Here is a 22,284-nt window from a genome sequence, read left to right on the forward strand (position 1 = left end):
GAGGAGCGAAGGGGTGGACCATCTGGAGTCAGATGAAGGGGGTGTGGCTTCTGATCTCTGGACAGTGAAGGCTCTTAGCCCACACAGGTCACTCTAGACAGGGCCTGGCCACACGGGACACCTTCGGGCTTGGCCTCTGGTTGTCCAGATTTCTCCGTCTCTGCCTCTCCATGTTTCTCTGCCACCCTGATTGCTGCAGGTGGTATGATGGCTGCTCTCCTGGGGTTCACTCCTTGGCAGACGGGAGAGAAAGGTGAAAGTTTGGTTGGGAAATTATCTTTATGGTGCTGACTCAAGGAGGAAGAGTTGAGCTTCAAAATAATTTCTCTCTGGTCTCCTTATCCTCAGAGCTGGGCAAAGGCCTAGCGCTTCTTTACGGCACACAAGGGCTGGAGAGCAGGCAGCCCCTCACGTTTTTCGCTGAGTCTTTTACTCGAGATTGGACTGAGTCTGTCACACTCCTAGGCCTGGGATGTCCTGTGTGACTCAGAGCTATGAGGATCAAAGCGGAGAGGAGACTGATCAGAAATGTCTGTGTTGTCTCTGTTAGCCAAGTGCAAGGTGGTTATCACCTTCAACCAAGGACTCCGGGGTGGGCGTGTGGTGGAGCTGAAGAAAATAGTGGACCAGGCTGTGAAGCACTGCCCCACCGTGCAGCATGTCCTGGTGGCTCACAGGACAGACAGCAAGGTCCACATGGGGGATCTGGACGTCCCGCTGGAGCAGGTGGGTTACCTCGCTTTGCACGGTGTGAGGAGGAGAGTCATTATCAAGTTAGCTGGCTCTGAGGCTTCTCGGCTTGTGGTTCTCAATCTGGGTTCCCTAGAGGTGTCCAGGGTTCCTCTGTGGTATTTGATGAGCTCGAGTACTAACTGAGAAGATAGCATTCCAACACCACAAGCGTGTTGAAACACTTGCTGTAACACAAATGATTGCACCACCCTTTTGTGTCCTTTCCACATTTGGAATTGAACTTGGGCAGGTCAAAGCAGGTGAACTCTGGATCCCATGTGCCAAGTCCTGCCACGGAGGGGAAGCGCTGCTCTCAGGGAGGCTGAGTGCCCTCAGCGGGCTGTTTCTTTCTTCTTCCTTGCAGGAAATGGCCAAGGAGGACCCTGTGTGCGCCCCAGAGAGCATGGGCAGCGAGGACATGCTCTTCATGCTGTATACCTCGGGGAGCACCGGGATGCCCAAGGGCATTGTCCATACGCAGGCGGGCTACCTGCTCTATGCTGCCCTGACCCACAAGGTACAGGCCCCTGCAGGGTGGTTCTGGGCCCTCGGCAGGGCTCTGGGCAGGGGCAGGGCTGAAGACCTCCTGCTGTAGAGTGAGGCCCGTAGGGATGAGAAGGCAGTGCTTCTTCCTGGCCTGTTGTCCCCCCGCCCCACAGCTCCTCAGGGCCCTGGCTGCTGCAGGCCCCCACTTCCCTGTCTGGAAACTCCCGGAGAATCTGACCATGTAACTGCAGCAGCAGCACACTGGGGGCCGCTCACCCAAAGATTTTTAAAAGTTTTTTTTAGAACAGGTACAGAAAACCACCCAAATTAAATGTGTGGCTTAATGAATTATTATGAGGCAAGTGCCACTTTGATCAAGACGTGGAAGGTTGCCGGTTTCTCAGCAGCCCCTTCGAGGCCCATCTGGCCACAGCCCATTCCTCGATGTCCTGATGTGTCTCATGCCCCTGCCCTATGTTTTTCTTCTGATAGTTTTGTGACCCAAATGTGCGTTCTTGGGGCTCACTGCAATCTCTGCCTCCTGGGTGCAAGTGACTCTCCTGTCTCAGCTTCCTGAGTAGCTGGGATTACAGGCATGCGCCACCACACCCAGCTAATATTTTTGTATTTTTAGTAGAGCCGGGGTTTTGGCATGTTGGCCAGGCTGGTTTCGAACTCCTGACCTCAAGTGATCTGCCCGCCTTGGCCTCTCAAAGTGCTGGGATTACAGGTGTGAGCCACCACACCTGGCCTAAAATATTGTTGATATGTCTTTTAAATCTTTTTAAGCAGAGGCTCCCCCATTTCCTTACACTTGGCCATTGTCACGTCCGGCCATTTTTCTCTGGTGTCCTTTGGTCTGGGGCGTGCCCATTGTCCCTCTACCCTCTGTGTTTCCTGCACACGGGAGGTTGGATCCTCAGATGGCATCAGGCTCTGGTCGGCTGCTGTGGAAGAATGAAGGGGTTTCAGAGGTCTGTCCTCTCATGCTTCTCAAAGCTGATGGTGCTTGATGCCATTCTCGGCCTTTTTGGCTTTTATTTTTTGCAATTTTTAAGGGATTAAAAAAATTGTGGCATAAGGTAATGCAGAAAGGCGTCCGTGTATTAAACATACGACTAGACGGCTCTGCAGTGCCCCGGCCTGTCCTGCTGCTGGAGGCCATTTGAGGAGCCAGCCGCCTCTCACAGTTACGGACTGCAACGCACGCACGGCTGTTTCCTAGTGACGTGGCGAACATGGTGGGACGGGGGGACAAGCTCCTGATGTTCCCTTCCTGTCTCTGCAGCTTGTGTTCGACCACCAGCCAGGCGACATCTTTGGCTGTGTGGCCGACATCGGCTGGATTACAGGACACAGCTACGTGGTGTATGGGCCTCTCTGCAATGGTGCCACCAGCGTCCTTTTTGAGAGCACCCCAGTTTACCCCAATGCTGGTAAGGATGGTGAACCCTGTTTGACACCCCCTCCTGGTGTCAGGGGAGGGAGACGAGGCTCGAGGCTTACAGAGAGGTTCATGGAAGGGCGATGCCCGGGCTCTGGTAAGGGTATGGCTCTCGCGGTCCTGCTGTCGAGATGCCTGGTGGGGCCAGGAACTGGGTCTTCAGGAAGAGCCGATGGGCAGCAGCAGGAAGTGTGACTCGGTACCGGAGGACATCTCCAGGCCCCCGCTCCAGCACTCCTGCCCTCTGCCTTGCACTGCCGGCCTCGGCCATCACTTTGGCATCTGTCTCACCTCTAGGCCACCTGCCCAGATCCAGCCCTTTCTCGAAGCCAGGGCCAGCTGCCCACCTCTTCTGTTTCCCCAGCCCTGCCCCCTGAACCTTCAGGGCCGTCCCTCAGACCATGTTATGCTTGGCCTAGAACCATCTCCATTAAATTGAGATGACTTTGAGGACAAGGTGATGTCTGGCTCCCTTGGGCATCGTCCTCCCACACACCACAGCATCTCCAAATAATTTGCTTTAATGTAAGCAGATCATGGTGGCTCTGCCCAGAGGCTGCAGCGTGAGCCTTCCATGGTGCTGACAACTGTGTGCGTCATCACCTCCCCGTGCTCCATTCCTGCCTCTGGGGGCTGGGTGTGCTCAAAGAAGAAGTTACAGGGGCAAGTCCAGGGACTAAGAGCCATGGCCCAGGTGCCATCTCAGGCCACCACTTCAGCCCCTGGAAGCTCAATGCCCCATGTGGAGGGAATCGTGTGGTGGTGGGTTTACAGGAATTGGGTGCGCATGCCACGCACGTGGGCCTGCTCCCTGGGACACACGAAGTGGCAGCTGTGCTGTCACCGGGAGAAGCACCAGTCTAGGGCCCATGTAAGTGTGACAGAGTGAAAGCTCTGTGTTAATGCTCCAGAGGTTATTAAATCCATGTAGTATTACCTTGAACTGGGCCATCCCCCTCAGCCAGGTGAAGACTGTTCCCGAATGTGCTGCCCGTGGGTCTGGGGAGTGCTGGGAGGAGAGCCCCATCCCATGGGGCGTCTTTCCGTCTTTCACTGGGGGGGGGATGTCCCTTTTTATGGACATATGCATGTCTGCACATGCCCAGCACTCAGGAAGTCTTGGCTGATCTCTAAGTTTAAAGTAGATTGTGTTTGGTGGACTCTCCTGCTGACACTGAACTTGCACCTTTCCGTAGGTCGGTACTGGGAGACAGTAGAGAGATTAAAGATCAATCAGTTTTATGGCGCCCCAACGGCTATCCGGCTGTTGCTGAAATACGGTGATGCCTGGGTGAAGAAGTACGATCGCTCCTCCCTGCGGTCCCTGGGGTCAGGTGAGTGACCTGCCCTGCGGCAGGGGAGGGTGTGCTTGCCCTAGACCCTCAGAGCCAGTACGGTTCAGCAGGACGTCAGTCATGAAGCTGCCCGGCTTTGTGTGTGTGAAATTCATGCAACGCCAGACCGGTTCTGGTAGAAAGCCCCTGTTGCCACCGTAAGCCCCTCCCCAGAGCTGGTAGCAGTTACTTCCGGAGAACAACATTCCAGACATTTTCTGTGCCATTGTTTCTGTACTCAATTTCTGTAGCTTAATCTTCATGAGGAATACTTACCCACTCAATAAGTTAAGGGCCAAGTCATTTCTTTAGTGGGTGTATGGGGTTTAATTGTATAACAGCTGGGTGTGGTGGCACAGGCTGAGGCGGGAGGATTGCTTGAGCCCAGGAGTTTGAGGCTGCACTGAGCTGTGACTGCACCACTGCACTCCAGCCTGGTGACAGAGTGAGACTCAGTCTTTGAAATAATGATAATAATAGTAATAGTATAACTACAGTTTGCTAAACACTGCCAACACTGCCCCGTCGTTGGACCCTTTGATTGTCTCCAAGTCCGTGGAGTGGATACCGTCCCGCACTTCTGCCCTGCTGTTACTGTAGACATTTCCAGGCAGAGAGTTCAAAACTTAGGCTTACTGGTAATGTTGATGGATATTGCCAAGTCATGTGGAAATAGTTTGGAAAGGTGACAGTAGTGCGGTTTCTACAGTACTGGGGGTGTTGTCCTTCAGGCTGGTGCTGGAAGGGACTGGTGCTGGTGACTTGCTGTTCTCTCTCCTGTCCCTGCCCCGTTTCATGTCTGCCTTGACATGTGTTGTCACGTGTGATCAGCCACCTGCTTGGTGTCTTTTCACTGAGGAAGCATGCAGGGCGGTGACCATGGAAGAGTGTCCCATTCTGCCACGTGCATCGGGAAGGGAGCGCAGTGAGCGTGTGCTTCTGCTACTGCTGGGTGACCACGAGGCATGGAGGCATCTGGCCGCAGGCTAAGAGGCACTGCAGCTGGGGCTGTTCCCTGCAGAGCTCACCACTTGGTCCCAAATGTGAGATGGGGATGAGACCTACCTGCAGGGTGGTGAGGATGCCACAGAGGGTCAGATGTGAGCCTTACTGTAATGTTTAGCATAGAGATAATTAATGGGGAGAGCTCCCGATGAATAGCAGGCATCCAATGACTCCTCCTCCTCTTTTCCCTTATTTTCCCCTTAGCAGTAAAAACCTTCTGTTTCTAGAGCTTTCTAGATTAAAAAGCAGAAGGGGTTTGAATACTATTAATAAGAGCAAATATGTATTAAATGCCTTTATTTTCACATCAGTCCTGTGAGCAGAGTGCAGATGTTGCTTCACGTTAGAGAGGGGGAAGAGGAGGCACAGAGAGGTCAGAGAACCTGCCGGAGATCACTCAGCCTGTGTTGAACCCAGCACCTGGTTCTAGAGTCAGTAAAACTCAATCTGCCCCCCGCCCCACCTGATTTTTGGGCTCTGTGCACCCACCCTGTCCCCCCAACAGGTTCCTAGGGTCCTGGCTCACTCTGCTTCCCTTCCTGTACTGTCCTCTCCACCTCTCAGAAAGAGTGTTGGGCTCCTTTCTAGATGGTGTATCTTAGTTTGCTTTGTGCTACTGTAACAGAATACCCTGAGACTGGGTGATTTATAATGAACAGAAATCTATTGGCTCCCATTTCTGGAGGCTGCAAAGTCCGCTTCAAGGTGCTGGCATCTGGTGAGGGCCCTCTTGCTGCATCATCCTATGGTGCATCAAGGTGCTGGCATCCGGTGAGGGCCCTCTTGCTGCATCATCCTATGGTGGAAGGCCAAAGAGAGGGTGAGAGAGAGCAAGAGGAGGTTGAACTCACCCTTTTATAATGGCACCAATCCCGCTCATGAGGGTAGAACCCTCTTGGCATAGTCACCTCATAAAGGTTCCACCTCATAATACTGTTACGATGGCAGTTACGTTTCAACATGAGATTTCGAGGGGACAAACATTCAGACCATAGCAAGTGGTGAGTTTGGATGGTCTATCTTGGCATGCTGGAGCTGGGCTTGAGAGGCCCGTGTGATTCTGACTGCCCTCCACAGCTCAGGGGACCTGAGCTCCGCCCCTGTGCTCTGGGCCATGCAGTGCTTGGGGACTGAGAACAAGCAGTGGGTGGCCAGGGCCATAGAAACTGCCAGATCCTCTAGGTGTTGGCAGCAGGGCCACCTGAGTGGGCCCTAGGCGTCAGGTGGGGACGGGGCTTCAGGTGGGGACAGGACATCAGGTGGGGACAGGGCTGAAGGACAAGATTTGGTTTTCCAGATACACTTATGGGATTTGTCTGCTGAAGGAAGAGTCACAGAGTCCAATGCCAAGGAGTACCACTCTGAGTGCATTTCGAGAAAGTGTGCGCTCTGGCAGCTGCATTAGAGTGGGATGTGTATCCCAGCAGCCTCTGCCTCACCCAGGGGTCCCCAGAGACCTGGAACACCCCTGAGCTAGGGGGCCAGCCCCCAGCAGAGGCTCAGTTGTGTTTTGTGTATTTAGCTGGTCTATAGGCCCATTCATATTCCTGTTACATAACCGGTTGCAGCTGCAGCGCTGTGGGAGGCCAGGTGCTAGTCACACACCTCACTGTTCTGTTCTCGGTATGCAATGCTGGCAGGTGGCGTGGAGTCCTGTGATGTCTGGCACCTGGGGTTCCCAGCACCTGGGAGCATGCTGGGGGTCGGTGTGCTTCACCCCTTGGCCAGGGCCAGTGCTGTGCTGGCATGCCTGCTGTTGAAATTCCACAGCCCAGACCCTTCCCGGGCAGCCGGAATCAGCTCTCATGACATTTAGTCCATTGAGTCGTCAGAATCCCACTCACTCAAGACACTCCCCTAGATTTGTATTTCTCAAAGCTTTTTTAAACTTTCAATTTCATAAGTAATATATGGATACGCTCTTGTGAAAAGAAGAAATTGGAGCATGTAATTAAAACCGATATCCTTAGGCGTTGGGTGTGGTGGCACATGCCTGTGATCCCAGCCACTTGGGAGGCTGAGGTGGGAGGATCCTTGAGCCCAGGAGGTCAAGGCTACAGTGAGCCGTGATCGTGCCACTGCGCTCCAGCCTGGGCAACAGAGCGAGATCCTTGTCTCTTTAAAGAAGAAAGGAAAAAAAAGCTGAGGTCTTCCTTGACCTCTGCTCCAGGGGACCTTGTTGCTCCTGTGCCTTCGGCCCCGTATCCTCAGTTAAGTTCCTGTACTGGATGCAGCTCTGTTAAATGATGTTTTCTTTAACATGAAAGTTACCACACTGTGCTATTATGCTGTAACGTTTCTCTGAAGACTGTAGAATCTGCATGGTTCCACATGGATCTGCCCTGCTATGGGGATTGCTCTGGCTCATGTGGTCACATCCCTCTGGCTGGGCGCAGACTGTCACAGTCTCCCAGTGTGTCCACAAGTGCTGTGGGGCATCTCTCTGCCCTTGTGGATGTTCTGAGTGCAGGTGTGACACGCAAGACACCCAGCCGCCCATGTGATCAGCACTGATCATGCAGCACGGCTGCAGGGCCACTGCTGGGACAGGCCTTGGGTTTTGGGTGGTCCTGGCAACCACCAGCATGAGAGTATTTCAACGTTTTAGTGACAGCACATCTAGGCTGGCGAGTTCTGGCTGAGTGCCGGTCTGGTGTGGAAATGTCATAACGTAGACACAGAGTCCTAGGGCGTACGCATATCATTTTCCTTTCTATTGAGGTATAATGTATACACAAGGGTACAGATATTAAGTGTTTAACTTAAGAGATGTTTACATGTATACATGCTACAGAAATTCACAGTCCCCAGAAGCCCCCTTATGCCTTCTCCCAGTCACAGGAGTTACCTAAGCCATGACCACGGTGTGGCCTGCGTCACCACGGATGGATCTGGCTGCACTTGAACCTCAGCTGGGTGGGATCACACAGCACATCCCTCCTTGCTCAGCACTGTGCCTCAGACTCGTCCATACCTCAGTGGGTCGTGGTGGTTTGCCATCTTCGTTGCAGTGTGGCATTCCTCTGCAGGAGCGTGCCAAGCTGCATTTACCCACCTGCTCCCGAGGGACGTGTGTGGTTTCTGGCATGAACAGGACTGCTGAGGATGCCCTTTACACTTCTGGTGGCATCTGCAGTCATTTCTGTAGGGTGGAAGTCAGGGATCATGTTTTGAGGTAAAATGATAAACATGTGCTTAGCTATAGTAGATTCTGCCCCAAGCAGTTGCACACAATAGTCGTATTGGATGTATGGAGTTTTAAATGTTAAGAGAAACATCCAGATTGCTCCCCAAAATTGCTGTACCAAACCACACTCCTATTTGTATCTGCGGAATCCTGTTTTCCCCACATTCTTGCCGGCTTTTTGATTTTCAAGCATCTCATGGTAAAAACACCTCACTGTCATGTGCGTTTCTTTGATGATCAATATGATCAATATGATGTGTCTCACTGCATTTTCAGGTCTCCTTGTATGGTCTTAAACAAGAATTACAGAGCTGTTTTCTCCTCAAAAATCTCTTCCTTTGGCTGGGCGCAGCGGCTCACACCTGTAATTCCAGCACTTTGGGAGACCAAGGCGGGCAGATCACCTGAGGTCAGGAGCTCGAGACCAGCCTGGCCAACATGGTGAAATCCCCACTCTACTAAAAATACAAAAATTAGCCAGGTGTGGTGGCGCGTGCCTGTAATCCAGCTACTTGGGAGGCTGAGACAGGAGAGTCACTTGAACCCCGGAGGCGGAAGTTGCAGTGAGCCGAGATCGCGCCATTCCACAGAGCAAGACCATCTCAACAAACAAACAAACAAACAAACAAACAAAAAACCACTTCCTTTTGGCTTCAGGTTTATTTGCAGCCTGTTAACATCTTCTTTCCTGTGTGGTTTCAGTGGGAGAGCCCATCAACTATGAGGCCTGGGAGTGGCTGCACAGGGTGGTGGGGGACAGCAGGTGCACGCTGGTGGACACTTGGTGGCAGACAGGTGAGGAGGCCTGGAGAACAGGTTCTGAGTCTGTAGGGTTGGGTGTGAGGCTGGGAATGGGGTCTGAGCTCTCAACGCCAGGTGCGATGGAAGATGCATCAACGCCTGAGGCCACGGAAACCCTGGGGCCTGGAGTGAGGGAACCAGAGGTTACCAGGCTGCTGTTTCCCAGCTATGGGACCTGTGGTCACAACTTCTCTGAGCCTCGGTTTCCTCCTTTGTGAGGTGGGGGCGCCCCCCACAGGCCCGGGTGAGGATGAGCTGAGGTGACATAGCCGAGGCGTGCTGCCCAAGGCCTGGTGCGTACCTGGAGCTCAGGGGCCGCGTCCCTTCCCAGCGCCCCTTTCTAAACATGGGAACATCTGATGAGACAGGCCCTGTCTTCTAAGGGAGCATGAGTCTAAATTTAAATTTTAGTGGGAAAAGGAATTTTTCTGTGACATTTTGTTTGGATTTATCCCCACTTCTCTTGGGCATCTGACTTATTAGGATGCTTGTGGTGAGAGATCACCACAGATGTAATGAATGTAACTGAGGCTCATCCTCAAAGAAGCCAGAAAATGAGACATTCCCATGGGACAGTCCCAACCAATCAGGAAAACCTGGGACAGAGATTCTCTAGCTAAGTCTCTGGGACATTTCCCTGGTACAGGCTGGTAGAGACAAGTGCCAGAGAAAGCTGGTGAGGGCAGGATTTGCGGGCACCTTTTTTTGTTGTTGGGCCCGTGTCAAATGGGCACTGGCCCAGAAGCAATTCATTTTCCACATCTTCATGTGTAAGTGGGTGGGCTCTGCCCTTCCCCACTTCAAGCAAGGGCCTGACATGGCGAGGGGGCCTGCAGCTGGCTGTGGGACGCCAGAGCTCCTGGGGCTGAGGCCACTCTGGGGCCCCCTCTTATATCCGCAGTGGAGGGCACCAGACCCACATCTGGTTTGCCTCAAAAATCCTTGTGCCCCTGAGGTGTTTCCTTGCCCACAACAGGGACAGTCCCACCCACCCCCGACTCGGGATACACACGTCCCTGGATTCTGGGGACGATCACGCATTTCTTCCTTGTCCTCCCTGCAGAAACCGGTGGTATCTGCATTGCACCACGGCCCTCAGAAGAAGGGGCGGAAATCCTTCCTGGCATGGCGATGAGGCCTTTCTTTGGCATCATCCCCGTCCTTATGGATGAGAAGGTGTGTATGGGCCTCCCCCGCATGGGAGCCATGTGCTCGCCGGCCCTTGGTCCCCGCCTGCCCAGCCCAGCTCCCTCCCGTGTGCCCAGGTCTGTACCTAGCGGGAGGCTGCTGACCTTGCAGTGTGCACTGCAGCTGGTAGCGTGCACTGGGTAGCAGCCACATGGGCGGTTTGGGGCCCTCCTCAGGGAAAGGGGAGGGCTATGGACAGCTCCCTTGAGGGCAGGGCTTGTCATTTTCCGGCATGCTTCTCACCCAGAGCCTGCCTTTCTCTCACACGCATGTCCCGGGTCTGCAGGGCAGCGCCATAGAGGGCAGCAACGTCTCCGGGGCCCTGTGCATCTCCCAGGCCTGGCCGGGCATGGCCAGGACCATCTATGGCGACCACCAGCGGTTTGTGGACGCCTACTTCAAGGCCTACCCAGGTGAGTGGGCCGTCGGGGACCCTCTCATGCCTTTTCAGCTGACTGCTGGAATCTTAGCTCCGAACACATTTTTAATGGGATTTGAGTGCAGCGTAGCATGGTGGCCAGGAAGAGGCGCTCCCAAGGCCTGAGGTTGACTCCAGCCCCTTCTCCCTTTGCTGCATCTCCCTGGCTTTCCTTATCTTGACAGTGGGAGTGAGTCTCCACTCCGGGATGTCCTTGGGGCTACTTAGGTGTGAGTGTGCTGTCCTGCAGTGCAGCCAGTCCCGTGGAGAGATCTTGTTAGCTGCTGGGAAGGGAGAGTGGAGAAGCACCTTGGAAGACTGTCACCAAGGCTGGGAGTTTTCTTCCAGTTCATTTTTATTTTTTCCCAGTTTCCTTTTTTGTCCTTGGTTTGGAAACTTACATGAACGCTCTCTCCTCCGTCTTGTTGGAACCAGTGATTTTCAGTCTCAAGCTTGTAAATGAGACTCAAATGATTTGGAGAAGCGTCCTGGATGTGCTGCTTGTCTACCTTCTGCTCCCCAAAGTCTCCATGTCTTGGAGCTGCCTGCCCGTGCCCTAGAGCATACAGAAGCATTGGAGTTGCAAGGAGGGCCGGTGGGTGGGACTTCGGCTGCGTGCTGGGCTGCAGAGCTTTGTGCTTAGTGAGGTGAGGATGTGGGTTCCGGATCAGGGTTCCTGGTGCTGAATTTCCCTGCTGTGGTGCAGGTTATTACTTCACTGGAGATGGGGCTTACCGAACCGAGGGTGGCTATTACCAGATCACAGGGCGGATGGACGACGTCATCAACATCAGTGGCCACCGGCTGGGGACCGCAGAGATCGAGGATGCCATGGTGAGCGCAGGCTGGGCCTCCCCGCTTGCTCCTGCACCTCCATGATGCCCCTGTGGGCCTCTGAGTTGGGGTGGGAGTCCCTGGCCCGAGTCACCTCTAGCACCAGGGGCCACCACATTTTGCCTTTTTGTTCTCTGTTGTACACAGGCCGACCACCCTGCAGTGCCAGAAAGTGCTGTCATTGGCTACCCCCACGACATCAAAGGAGAAGGTGAGTGTCCTGGAGAAGAGCTCCTTCCTGGTTCTTGACCCCATGCCCATTACAGCACCTCTGTACGGGGAGCAGGCTCTGGAGAGCGGGGTGAGAGGGGATACTGTGGGCCAAGCTGTTGGTGGTCTTCTCTCTCAAGTGGAAACCGTAGGGGAGGAGGCTGAGCAGCATTCGTGTCAGGTCAGGTTTCTGAAATGCCCTGGCTCTGCTGTCCTTTCAGGACACGCATCCACGGTGGCTGTGACCCATTTGGCCTTGGCTAAGCTTGGGGAGTTTCTGCCTCTGTCCATGGTGTATCTGGTTGGGACACCGTCCAGCCCTGTTACAGAGAGTTTATGGGAAAACGTCCAGTCTCATGTGTCCTCACGGGCTCGGTCAGAGTACTCGAGCCGGCTCTGCAGCCGCCACGTGTGTGCCTGAAGTGCGCAGGCTGTGTGCTGCGCTGGGACTCGTTTTGGACGAATCTGACCTGTGGTTCCCACTGCACAGTGACGTGCCGGGGAATGCAGAATGAGGGACTAGAATGGTCTTCTTTACCAAGGCCACACTTTGTTTTGAGTCCACCAGCTTCTAGGTGGCTGGGCCCGGGACGGGGCGGGAGTACCTAGGTGTTGTCACTGCCTGTCCTGGCGTGACCTGGACACACACTGATCCCATGCCAGGGCACTGCTGGGCAGACCGGCCTCCCCTGCCTTGTCCAGTGGCCTGCGTCAGGCTTGCCCTCGCACTGTCACAGTGTGTCCCACATGTCACCTGCCTCCCTGTACTTCTGTGTGCCACTGTTCCATTATTTACTTAAATGCTTTCTTTAAATTTACCCATTACAAAATTGAGAATTTATATCAGTGCTTTACAAACAGCATTTTCAGTTGCCATGGAAAGGGCCCCACCAGCTCTCTCTCACATCCCAGCTGATAAGGCTGGATCAGGTCACAGGGTGGATGGACGACACCCTTATCAGCCTTCAGCTGGTAAGGCTGGGATGTGAGAAAGAGCTGGTGGGGCCCTTGCCCGGCGACCTGTCCAGATGTGATCAGGAGGGTCAGCGAGGATGGAGACAAGGGCAGTTCCTCAGCTGGGACTGGGGTAACTTAGAGCCCCCCTGAGGGTACCTCGCTCTGGTAGGAGTCTGGACCCCTCCTCTGGGGAATCCTGCATTTCACGTCTCTTGGCTGGGATTCCGCAGGGCACTGGTATATTCTGGAATGTGGAAGCCCCATCTGTGTCCGAGTCTCATGGCTGAGCCAGCACTGCCTGGGGCCACTGAAATGGGCCTGTGACCGCAGGCATGGTCCACCGTGTCTGGGGCTCAGCAGCCCCTGGATTGAACCCCATAAAGCAAGTGACCTTTAGACAAACGTTTGGGCATCACAGTCATTGTCTGTCATAGGGCAGCCTAGCCTTAGGTCGGTTGGGGTGGTGTTGGGGTGTGGTCTGCTGTGGATGCTGCTGCCCGGGGCACATACTGTGTGTATGGAGCTGTTGCAAGTCTCACGTTGCCAGGCCTCGTAGTGTCTGCCAGATGTGTGAGGAGAATTTGTGTATCACGCATATGATGGTGTGCGTTTTCCTGATTGCCAATGAATTTGATCATCCATTCTGTGATTATGAAGAGCTGATGAGCAGCTCCTGGTTCGCAGTAAAGCTGCCTGTATTGTCGTGTATTCGTCCCCACTCTCTGGTTTTGCACCAACGCTGAGAAAGGGCAGCCCTGGAGCTTGTCCAGGATACAGACCCAGCAAGCTTCTGGTGCCGCTGGCCGGGCTCTTGTCTCTCTTGTCTCCGGTGTCCTCAGCCTTGCCTGCCTCTGCCTGGCTCTTAACTGGCTCCTCTACCCATGTGGGGGGTTTCCTCCCTCCAGCTCCGTCCTCAGAACTCAACAGTCCAGGACCATTTCTGATCCCATCTCAACGGCCAAGATGAGAGAAATGGTGTTCTTAACCTCAAAGATCTCACAAGTTAGTGGGGTGACAACGGGGGGCCTGACAGCTGTTCCCACACAACAAGTGCCATAAACTAGACTCATGGGTGGAGTCAGGAAAGGCTTCACAGAGCAGGAGGTGGCTGAATTGGGCCTTAAGGGATGAATAGGAGTTTGCCACATGGATCTGGGAAGGCCTTTCTGGCAAAGGCTGTAGGTCTTTACAGATCGTAGCTTGTTCAGATAACCATCCACTCATGCACTTAACAACCATGTGTTGAACACGCGCTGTGTTCCAGACATGGCTCTAGATGCTGGGGACACAGCAGTGAGGGAGAGGGTTTCTGCCCCCATAGAGCTAGCATGCTGGAGGGGTCAGGAGTAGAGGGGAGAGACAGACAAAGAGCAAGAAAGATGGTCACTGAGGAGACGAGACAGCCAGGTGCTACTTGTCAGGGGAAGACGGGTGAAGGTGGCATGGGGCTGGGATGAGCAGTAGGAGAGCCGCACATGTATAGAAGCTTCGTGGGAGAGACAGAACACCTTACAGGCCAGCGGGGATGGGCAGGCCGTCAGGGATGGTGCCAGGACGAGCAACTCCACTCAAATTAGATCCCTTGTCACAGTGTGGGCCCTTCCTGGACGTGCCAGAGTACTGAAAAACCAAACCTAGGATTTATACTGAAATGTGGGCTGGCCAGTGCTGCCCAGCAGAACTCTCAGCCGCTCCACGTCTGTGCTGTTCAGGGCGGCAGCCTCTGGCCGCGCATGGTGCTGAATAGCGCTTGAAGTGTGGCTCATGCAGCCGAGGAGCTGCTGTTTTCATTGAACTGAAATAGCCACCCTGGCCCATGGCACCATGTTGCACACATGCCCCCAGTGGCTGGTGGTGCCCACTCGCTGTACATCTGTGCACCTTCTCATGGAAGTCCCCGGTCAGCCCACATTAGAGGTTATTTCACAGATGAGGACACAGAGAGGAGATCCCATGTCCCAGATCACACACAGCCAGTCAGCACCAGAGCTGAGATGCCAAGCTCTCAGCCACACGTGAGCACTCACCTGGAACATTTGTGGAGCTGTTAGAATCACTGCCACTTTTTGTGAAACTGAAGTGCATCTTTGGGTTTGCAACTAAAGATGTTGCAAACGATGTCACTAACATGTGACAGCTGCTATGATGTCACTAACATGTGATTCAAAAGCCCTTTGGATTTCTGGCAGTCCGTGCACAGCACTCTGCCTTAGGAGTTGGCTTGTGGTCTAGTATTTAATACATCACCAAACTTGGCTTTATTTTCAGCTGCCTTTGCCTTCATTGTGTTGAAAGACAGTGCGGGTGACTCAGATATGGTGGTGCAGGAGATCAAGTCCATGGTGGCCACTAAGATCGCCAAATATGCTGTGCCTGAGGAGATCCTGGTGAGTGGGCCTCCCACGCAGGTGGGGCTGTGCTGCTGTGTGTCCCACAACTGTCAAGTGACAACGGTCTTTTAGGAGCATATTACTTTATTCCAATTAGCATCAAAATGGACACTAGCTATTTGGTTTTCCTGGGTGGTGGGGAGGATGGTGGGTCACTGTGTTGTCATAGAGGGAAGAGACAGGGCAGGAGGTCGCCCGGGCAGGCTTCCACGCTCAGCCAGCTCACCTGTCCAGGAGGTCGCCCAGGCAGGCTTTGACTCTCGTATGTTGGCATGTGCAGGCTAGTCACAGAAACGGGGCTGCTGGTGAAGAACCTTAGGGCTTTTCATTAGAGACATGGGACAGCCCCAGGGTTCTCCAGCCCCAGTGTGGTTTCTGATCACTTTTTCTGGTGCCAGAAAACTGGCACCAGACCTCTACCTGAGGGGGTCAGAATCGGGGGGGGATTGGGCTGCCTCTTCAGCCTTTGGCTTTTAATTCCCTCCTTTATGAACATTGCCTGCAGTGACTCCGGGCTTGGTGGCCCTTGGAGGCAGCAGGGTGCAGCTCCATTTGGTATTACGAGAGTTGACACTTTTGGCCCAGTGACCAGAGTTTCAGGAGACCTGGACTTGCCCTAAGTGAACTGAACTATTTCAAAAGACAAGGTCACTGTCGAAGGTCCCAAACACAGCTCTTAAGGTATTGCCATTTGCAGTGAATGGGCCGTAGTTGTTTGAAAATGCTCCACGTTAGCTTTTCAAACATCAAGACAAAACTTTTCTCTTAAGTAGTTCTCACGTCTTATGTAAGACAAAACCTGCTAAGTCCCAGGCCAGGGAATGGAGATGAGGCGCTTGGACCTGTTGCCACCTGGGTGCCTGCATGTGGCACAGTGGCAGGGCAGACAGGCGGCAGTGTGGGGTGAACCTGGCCCGGGTGGACCTTGCCTGGTGGAGGGTGTTGGGATGGGTGGGTTTCAGCTTAGGTCCACATAGGAGGAGGGTAAAGCCGAGACCTTGGGCCTCTCCATTCTGTGGGGTGGAGCCTTAGACATCCCTTGTGGATCCCTGGGAGGGCATCCCCCCTGAGAAGAGCCCTTCTGATCTCAGTGCAGTCCACACTGGCACGGAGGCTGGGCACCATCCATGCTCTAACACTGTGCCCATTCCTTGCCAGGTGGTGAGACGTCTTCCAAAAACCAGGTCTGGAAAGGTCATGCGGCGACTCCTGAGGAAGATCGTCACTGGTGAGGTCCATGACCTGGGGGACACTAGCACCCTGGAGGATCCCAGCATCATCATGGAGATCCTGCGTGCCTACCAGAAGTGCAAGGACAAGCAGGCTGCCACCAAGTGAGCTGGCGCCTTGTGGGGCTCTTGGGATGCGGCGAGCTCCCGAGCCCTGGCTTGTCCTGCCCAGAAGGTACCCCTGAGGTTGGTGTCTTCCTAAGTCCCACAAGCAGTCCCCACCCCACACATGACCCACACCACCCTCATGTGAAGCTGGGCTAAGATTCCTTTCTCCCGTCTGTTGGAAGTCCCAGGAGTGTCACCCATGGAGAGGCTGTTGACTTGGCTAGGGCTGGCTCTGCCAACCTGAGTTTGGTTTCCTGGAATGAAAAGGTGTTGCCATCTCCATTCCCCTGCCCTCTTTGAGTCAGCACAGGAAGGTGCGGCCCTGGAATAGCACGCCTGCTCAGATAACACAGAGCTAGGAGCAACCGCGTTTTCTCCAGATGCTTCTAGATACAAAGGGCAGAAATTTTATTTTTATACTTTTACGTTGTGGAAGAACAGCGTGCAGCACTCACGTGTAGTGTGTGAATTTACTTGAACATGTTATTTTTAACATGTAGTTATGAAAATCTCCTTTTTGCCTCTACTGGTGGGGAAACGTGAGGATCGGAGGCTGCACTTTTAATTATTGTTAGTGTATTTGGAACTTTGAATTGCAGATGTTTGTACCTCTATCTAAACAGCTCCCTGAGAACTTCCAAGCCTCCAGTTTCCTTGTCTGGTGACTGTTTCTCCTGTGCTTGGTTGTGTATAATGGAGCGAACTCCTAAGCGATGGGGTGAATGTGCCCACCTTAGTTCTAAAGCTGCTCCAGTCATGTTCTGTTTCTCAACGCTGTAATCCAGAAAGATTTTTGTGTCCCCAGATTCCTCCTGGTAGGAGAGGCAACACGCTCCAAATAGGTGGGCTGTTCAGGGAAGCTACTGAAAACTCAGGTGACTTGTTAGAGCGCCAATTTGGTTAGAGCCAGGTCCTGGCAAATGCTACCTGACCTTCACTCTGTGGTTGGGGCAGAACCACTGAAGTCCAATGATGAGACTTGGAGGTCTGGATCCAGCCTCTCTCTGTCTTAATGTGCCTTAGGTGCTGCCAACATTAGCAAGATAATGGAAATCACGAGGCTAGCGGGTGCTTACCTCCCAGCGAGGCATGCAGGGGCTGGTGCTTGGCAGGGGAAGGAGGCCCAGTGAGCCGGGGCTCTCAGGGCAGGGAGAGTTTGTCCTCTTTGCCCCACGGTCTACCCCTCAGGGCCTGTGGCAGTGCTGGTGTTTGGGGATGTCTGGGCTACTGATACCCAGTTACCCAGTTGGCCATGGCTGTGCTGGTCTCTTGGGTGAGTGCGCCCATGATGCCCAGGAGGTGGCATTGGCTGCGGCACACACAGATCCTGAGTGGTGGTCTTTTGTTACAGGCTTAGCAACAAAGAGCTGTGCCCTGGGTGTGGGGGTCTGTAGTTGTGGGTATGGCTGTGCGTTTGTGAAATGGCTTAGCTTTCCACGTTGCTGAGAGGAACCTGGACATGGTCCCATGCCTTTGAATGATCTGTAGGGGATGGAGTTCAAATAAAGCTTTATTTTGTTCATTTTCTGTTTGTGGTTTTTTTTTTTTTTTGGTCCAATAATGCTACTCTTTTTTTAAAAAAAATCTTTCCTGAATGTAATCCTACAGACAAAATTGGAAGGGGCCTTTTCTCCTGGGGGTTTCACATTGCAGCCCTGACTGCTCCTCGGTGAGCTCACCTGCCTTGCCGAGGATGGCTGACTGTGCGGATGCATCAGCCACATGTGGCCATTTAGCTGTAACCTAAACAGAATAGAAATTCAGTTCCCAGGCTGCAGTAGCCACATTTCAAGTGCCCACAGGCCACGCGCAGCAGGTCAAATAGGAGCACTGCCACCATCACTTGGAGGTCCGCAGATGGCACTGGGCTAGAGCACAGGCGAGAGCGAGGGGGCAGACTGGCTCTGGGCGGCATGCATGAGGAGCACGGCCTGGTCCCTGGGTCATTCCTGTGCTAGGGTGGGCCAGTCCTTCAGCAGGACGCACTGAATCGGTGCCACAGAGGCAGAATCTCAGTGGCCTGGGTCTGCTCCTGCAAGGCCTGGGCCAGCTGCTGCCTCCAGAGTAGGAGCTGGGAAGGGCTGTCCTCAGGGGCTGCATCCTCCTGCACCCCTGACTCGGATGGGCACAGGGATGTGGATAGGGAGTCTGGGGGCCCAGGTGCCCATCTGAGGTGGACTCTGAATGCATGAAGGGCAGCCCTCTGCATGGGGGTAGTGAGGTGAGATCGGCCCCCTCAGCAGGAGGGTGTGTGGCCACGTGCTTCCCAGGGCCAGCACACTGTGAGTGGGCCACATGGAGCATCCCAACAAGCCAGACTGTCCTGCCCTGCCTCTCCTGGGAGGGCCATCCTCATTTCTCTTGGGAACCATCCTCTCCAGCTGCAAGGGTGGATTTGTGATGGTCCTTCCCAGCATCATAGTCCCCAGCCTAAAGGACAGGTACAGGCCTGGCCAGAGGGCGCTGTTGCAGACTCTGAGGAACATGACACCTTTGGGAAAGGGACTGCTGCCCTCCACCTGCTGGGCAAGACAGGAGGTGGTCACTGCAGGGAGGCCTGGTCTGAGAGCAGAATGGCACAGAAGAAGCGGAGCCCGGGGGAACCCGCCGAGGCCCAGTCCCACCACCCAGCCCCGTGCGGTCCCTGGACTGCACTTCTCCTTGTCAGCTTTCTATCATAACTGAAATGTCCTGACAGAGACCCCACAGTGCCACCGAGAGAAGAGCAGTGGCCGCAGGGGTGAGGCGTCTGAGAGCTGAGAGCGGGACACAGGAACCCCCAGACTGGGGCTCAAAGATGGCCACAGGCCAGCCTGACACATGACGTGTGTAGTGACCACAGTCATGAAGGCAAATGATGTCCAGATACAGAAAGCAGCCGTGTCAGTACCTTCTAAGAGTGATTTCCACTTAAAGCAGCTACAACAAAAGTTGTTGTGCTCAAAGGAAAACGATTAATTAAGGGAAATGTGTCTCTTAAACTTTAAATTTAAACATGAAATCATGGCTAGCGTTCATGAGCTGACCGCACACGTCTGTCTGAAGGCAGATCATGTGCTGCCATTGGGCATGTGCGCACCCCACCCGCCCACAGCTGCCAGCCTACGGTGCTGAAAAGGCACCGTGAATCCCCTGCCCCCATTTCCTCTGCCCAGCTGAAGGATGGAGACGCAGCTGTGGAACGTGGTGAGGCTGGCTCGAGGTGTGGGAGTGCGTACAGAGCGCATTCACACGCACCCCACCCCACCCACAACACCCAATGCCAGGGAACAATGGCAGAGACCCACATTTGTGGAGCACTGCACACAAGAAAGGCCCTGTGGCAGGTTCCAGATTCCATGACCCCGTCGTACCCCGACGTTGCCTTCTGACACAGACACTATTCTTCCCACTTGGCAGGACAGGTGGGGAGTGGCAGAGCTGGGACTTGGACGGAGCTTGTCCGACTCCAGGGCCTGCACTCTTGACCTCCCTGCTCGGCCAGATGTGCTGCCCCTTCCTGGGACAGCTTTGGAGGAATACTGGCAGCGCTTTATTTTTTTTAAGGTATCTTCCTGCTGAACTTCGTGTAGCTCTACTAATTGGTATTTTGAATAGGGGAAAGAAGACGCCTAAATCCAGGCCAGGAAGAAGCTTTCCTGCAGATCGTGATTTTTTTTCAAGGGGCGTGTGCCAGTGTGTGGTTTAGTGACCTCTACTCTGAGTTACATAACTTTCCCTTTTTTCATTGTTGGGGAATTTGCTATATAACAGGATTAAACCAAATAAGCATATCATTTCTGGGGCCGTGAATACTGATTGTTTTTTTCCCATGGTGTCAAACAGGTAGAAACAAATTTTGCATGGTCTGAATGTTTGCACCCCTTCACTCCTCAAATTCGTATGTTGAAATCCTAACCCAAAAGGAGACAGTGTTAGGAGATGAGGCCTTTGGGAGGTGATTAGGCCATGAGAGTGGAGCTGTTATAAATGGAGCTAGTGCCCTTATAAATGACAGAAGAGAGCTTGCTTCCTCTTTCTCTGCTCTCCTCCTCCAGGTGAGGACAGTGAAGATGGTCATCTGCACACCAGCAAGCGGGCCCTCCCCAGACACCCATCTGCACACCAGCAAGCGGGCCCTCCCCAGACACCCATCTGCACACCAGCAAGAGGGCCCTCCCCAGACACCCGTCTGCACAGCAGCAAGAGGGCCCTCCCCAGACACCCGTCTGCACACCAGCAAGAGGGCCCTCCCCAGACACCCATCTGCACAGCAGCAAGAGGGCCCTCCCCAGACACTCATCTGTCAACCCCTTGATCTTGTACTTCCCGGCCTCCATAGAAACAGATTTCTGTGGTTTAAGCCACCCAGCCTATGATATTTAGTTATAGCAGCAAATGAATACAAACGAATACAACTTTCCTACTTTATATTGTACAAAGAGTGTGACAAAGAAAGAAAGGGATTCCGGACCGTGCTGCATGATGCCCTACCAGCAGAGTTCCCAGGGCAAGCTGCCTCCCTCAAACTGCAAATCTGGGAAGAAAAGCAACGACACTGTGAAAAACCACCGGCCAGCCACTTGCCTACTTTGATGCTGACTTGTGGTTACTCTGTAGGGAGCTCACCAATGTTCCCTTGGTTGCTACAAAAATAATTAACAAACAGAGCTGCTCCAGGGCTTCTGGGCAAGGCTTCCTCCTTCTCTAGCTTCTAGGATTCCTGTTCTGTGTTTACTTGGCATCGCTGCAATACCCTTCTGCTATTCCACAAAGAAATTTCTGCAGAGCAAACAGACTGGCTATCCAACCTACTCCCAGCTATCCCGTGGGAGGGCCAGGTCCGCAGAGGCATCTGCCCTTTTGGGAGTGCAGTTCCGGCTTTTCTACTTGACACTGTGACTTCTTTTCATCATGGATTGTTTAGAAAAATATAGATTTCTAAAATTTCTATGTTTTTTCTTTTGAGATGGAGTCTCGCTCTGTTACCCAGTCTCGAATGTAGTGGCATGATCTTGGCTCACTGCAACATCCACCTCCCGGGTTCAAGCGATTCTCCTCCCTCAGCCTCCTGAGTAGCTGGGACTACAGGTGCATGCCACCACATCTGGCTAATTTTTGTATTTTTAGTAGAGACGAGGTTTCACCTCGCTGGCCAGGGTAGCCTTGAACTCCTGACCTCAGGTGATCTACCTGCCTCAGGTGTTGAGATTACAGGCATGAGCCACCACACCTGGCCTATTTCTAAAATTTCTAAACATTTAGTTTTTGTTACTTTCTAGTTTTTGTTATTGGTGTTTAGCTTATTTGCACTGTGGTCAGAGAGCATGTTCTCCTATGACTTCAAGTGCTCTGAAGTTTGGCAGAGCTCCAGCCCAGGTGAGGGGAGGGGTGTTTCCTCAGCGTCTCACCTGCATCCTTGCAGCAGCCTCCCAGCCCAGCGCTGCGTCTCAGGTGTCTCCTGCAGGCGGGCAGTCGCTCGGCCCCCAGTGCCAAGTGGTGGTGGCAGTTATTCTTCAAGGTCCCCAGTCTTAGAGACACTGGCCTCAGATTCCCCAAACTGGAATGCTGTATGTACTTCTTTATTTTCTATTTGCCTTTAAAGTGCTAGTCTATTTCAAATTTAGCTTCTAACAGTATTTTAAAACTCCCGGTGCACAAGCCATATCCCAGACCAGTGACACCAGAATTTCTGGGGCGGGACGCAGGTATCTTTCCAGATGATTCCAACATGCAGCCAAAGTTGAGAGCCACTGTCTTAAAGTTCAGCCCCTCTGGGGTGACACAATCAAGCACAGCCACAATGCATGAGGCCCAGTTGAAGCCTTTGCCTCTGCTGCCCAGCATAGGCAGCTCTTCCCCCCTTCCATGGAATGCCTCTGAGTCCAGTCACTGCCATTGTGAAGGTGCCCACATTTTCATTTTGGAGCCCAACACTGCCATGGCCTCCTGGCACAGGGACTTGAAGGAAGGAAACCGGAG

General features: G+C 53.5%; 1 protein-coding gene across 2 annotated transcripts in view; it reads left to right on the forward strand.

Annotated features, from left to right (window-relative positions):
• ACSS1 (acyl-CoA synthetase short chain family member 1) overlaps positions 1 to 17,845 on the forward strand; it is a 49,844-nt gene extending 31,999 nt beyond the window's left edge. For both annotated transcript variants that reach the window (XM_012468648.2, XM_021666246.2), the window contains 11 exons: positions 551 to 726; positions 1,097 to 1,249; positions 2,507 to 2,654; positions 3,859 to 3,996; positions 8,891 to 8,983; positions 10,053 to 10,165; positions 10,464 to 10,590; positions 11,302 to 11,429; positions 11,577 to 11,640; positions 14,865 to 14,983; positions 16,145 to 17,845. In XM_012468648.2, the coding sequence (XP_012324071.2) occupies positions 551 to 726; positions 1,097 to 1,249; positions 2,507 to 2,654; positions 3,859 to 3,996; positions 8,891 to 8,983; positions 10,053 to 10,165; positions 10,464 to 10,590; positions 11,302 to 11,429; positions 11,577 to 11,640; positions 14,865 to 14,983; positions 16,145 to 16,324 (1,439 nt within the window). In that variant the 3' untranslated portion in view covers positions 16,325 to 17,845. The remainder of the gene's footprint in view (positions 1 to 550; positions 727 to 1,096; positions 1,250 to 2,506; positions 2,655 to 3,858; positions 3,997 to 8,890; positions 8,984 to 10,052; positions 10,166 to 10,463; positions 10,591 to 11,301; positions 11,430 to 11,576; positions 11,641 to 14,864; positions 14,984 to 16,144) is intronic.
• The last annotated feature ends 4,439 nt before the right edge of the window (positions 17,846 to 22,284 follow it).

The sequence above is a fragment of the Aotus nancymaae genome, unplaced genomic scaffold, assembly GCF_030222135.1.
Source record: "Aotus nancymaae isolate 86718 unplaced genomic scaffold, 86718_ANA_hifiasm-v0.15.2.pri h1tg000001l, whole genome shotgun sequence".
NCBI classification, from domain to species: domain Eukaryota; kingdom Metazoa; phylum Chordata; class Mammalia; order Primates; family Aotidae; genus Aotus; species Aotus nancymaae.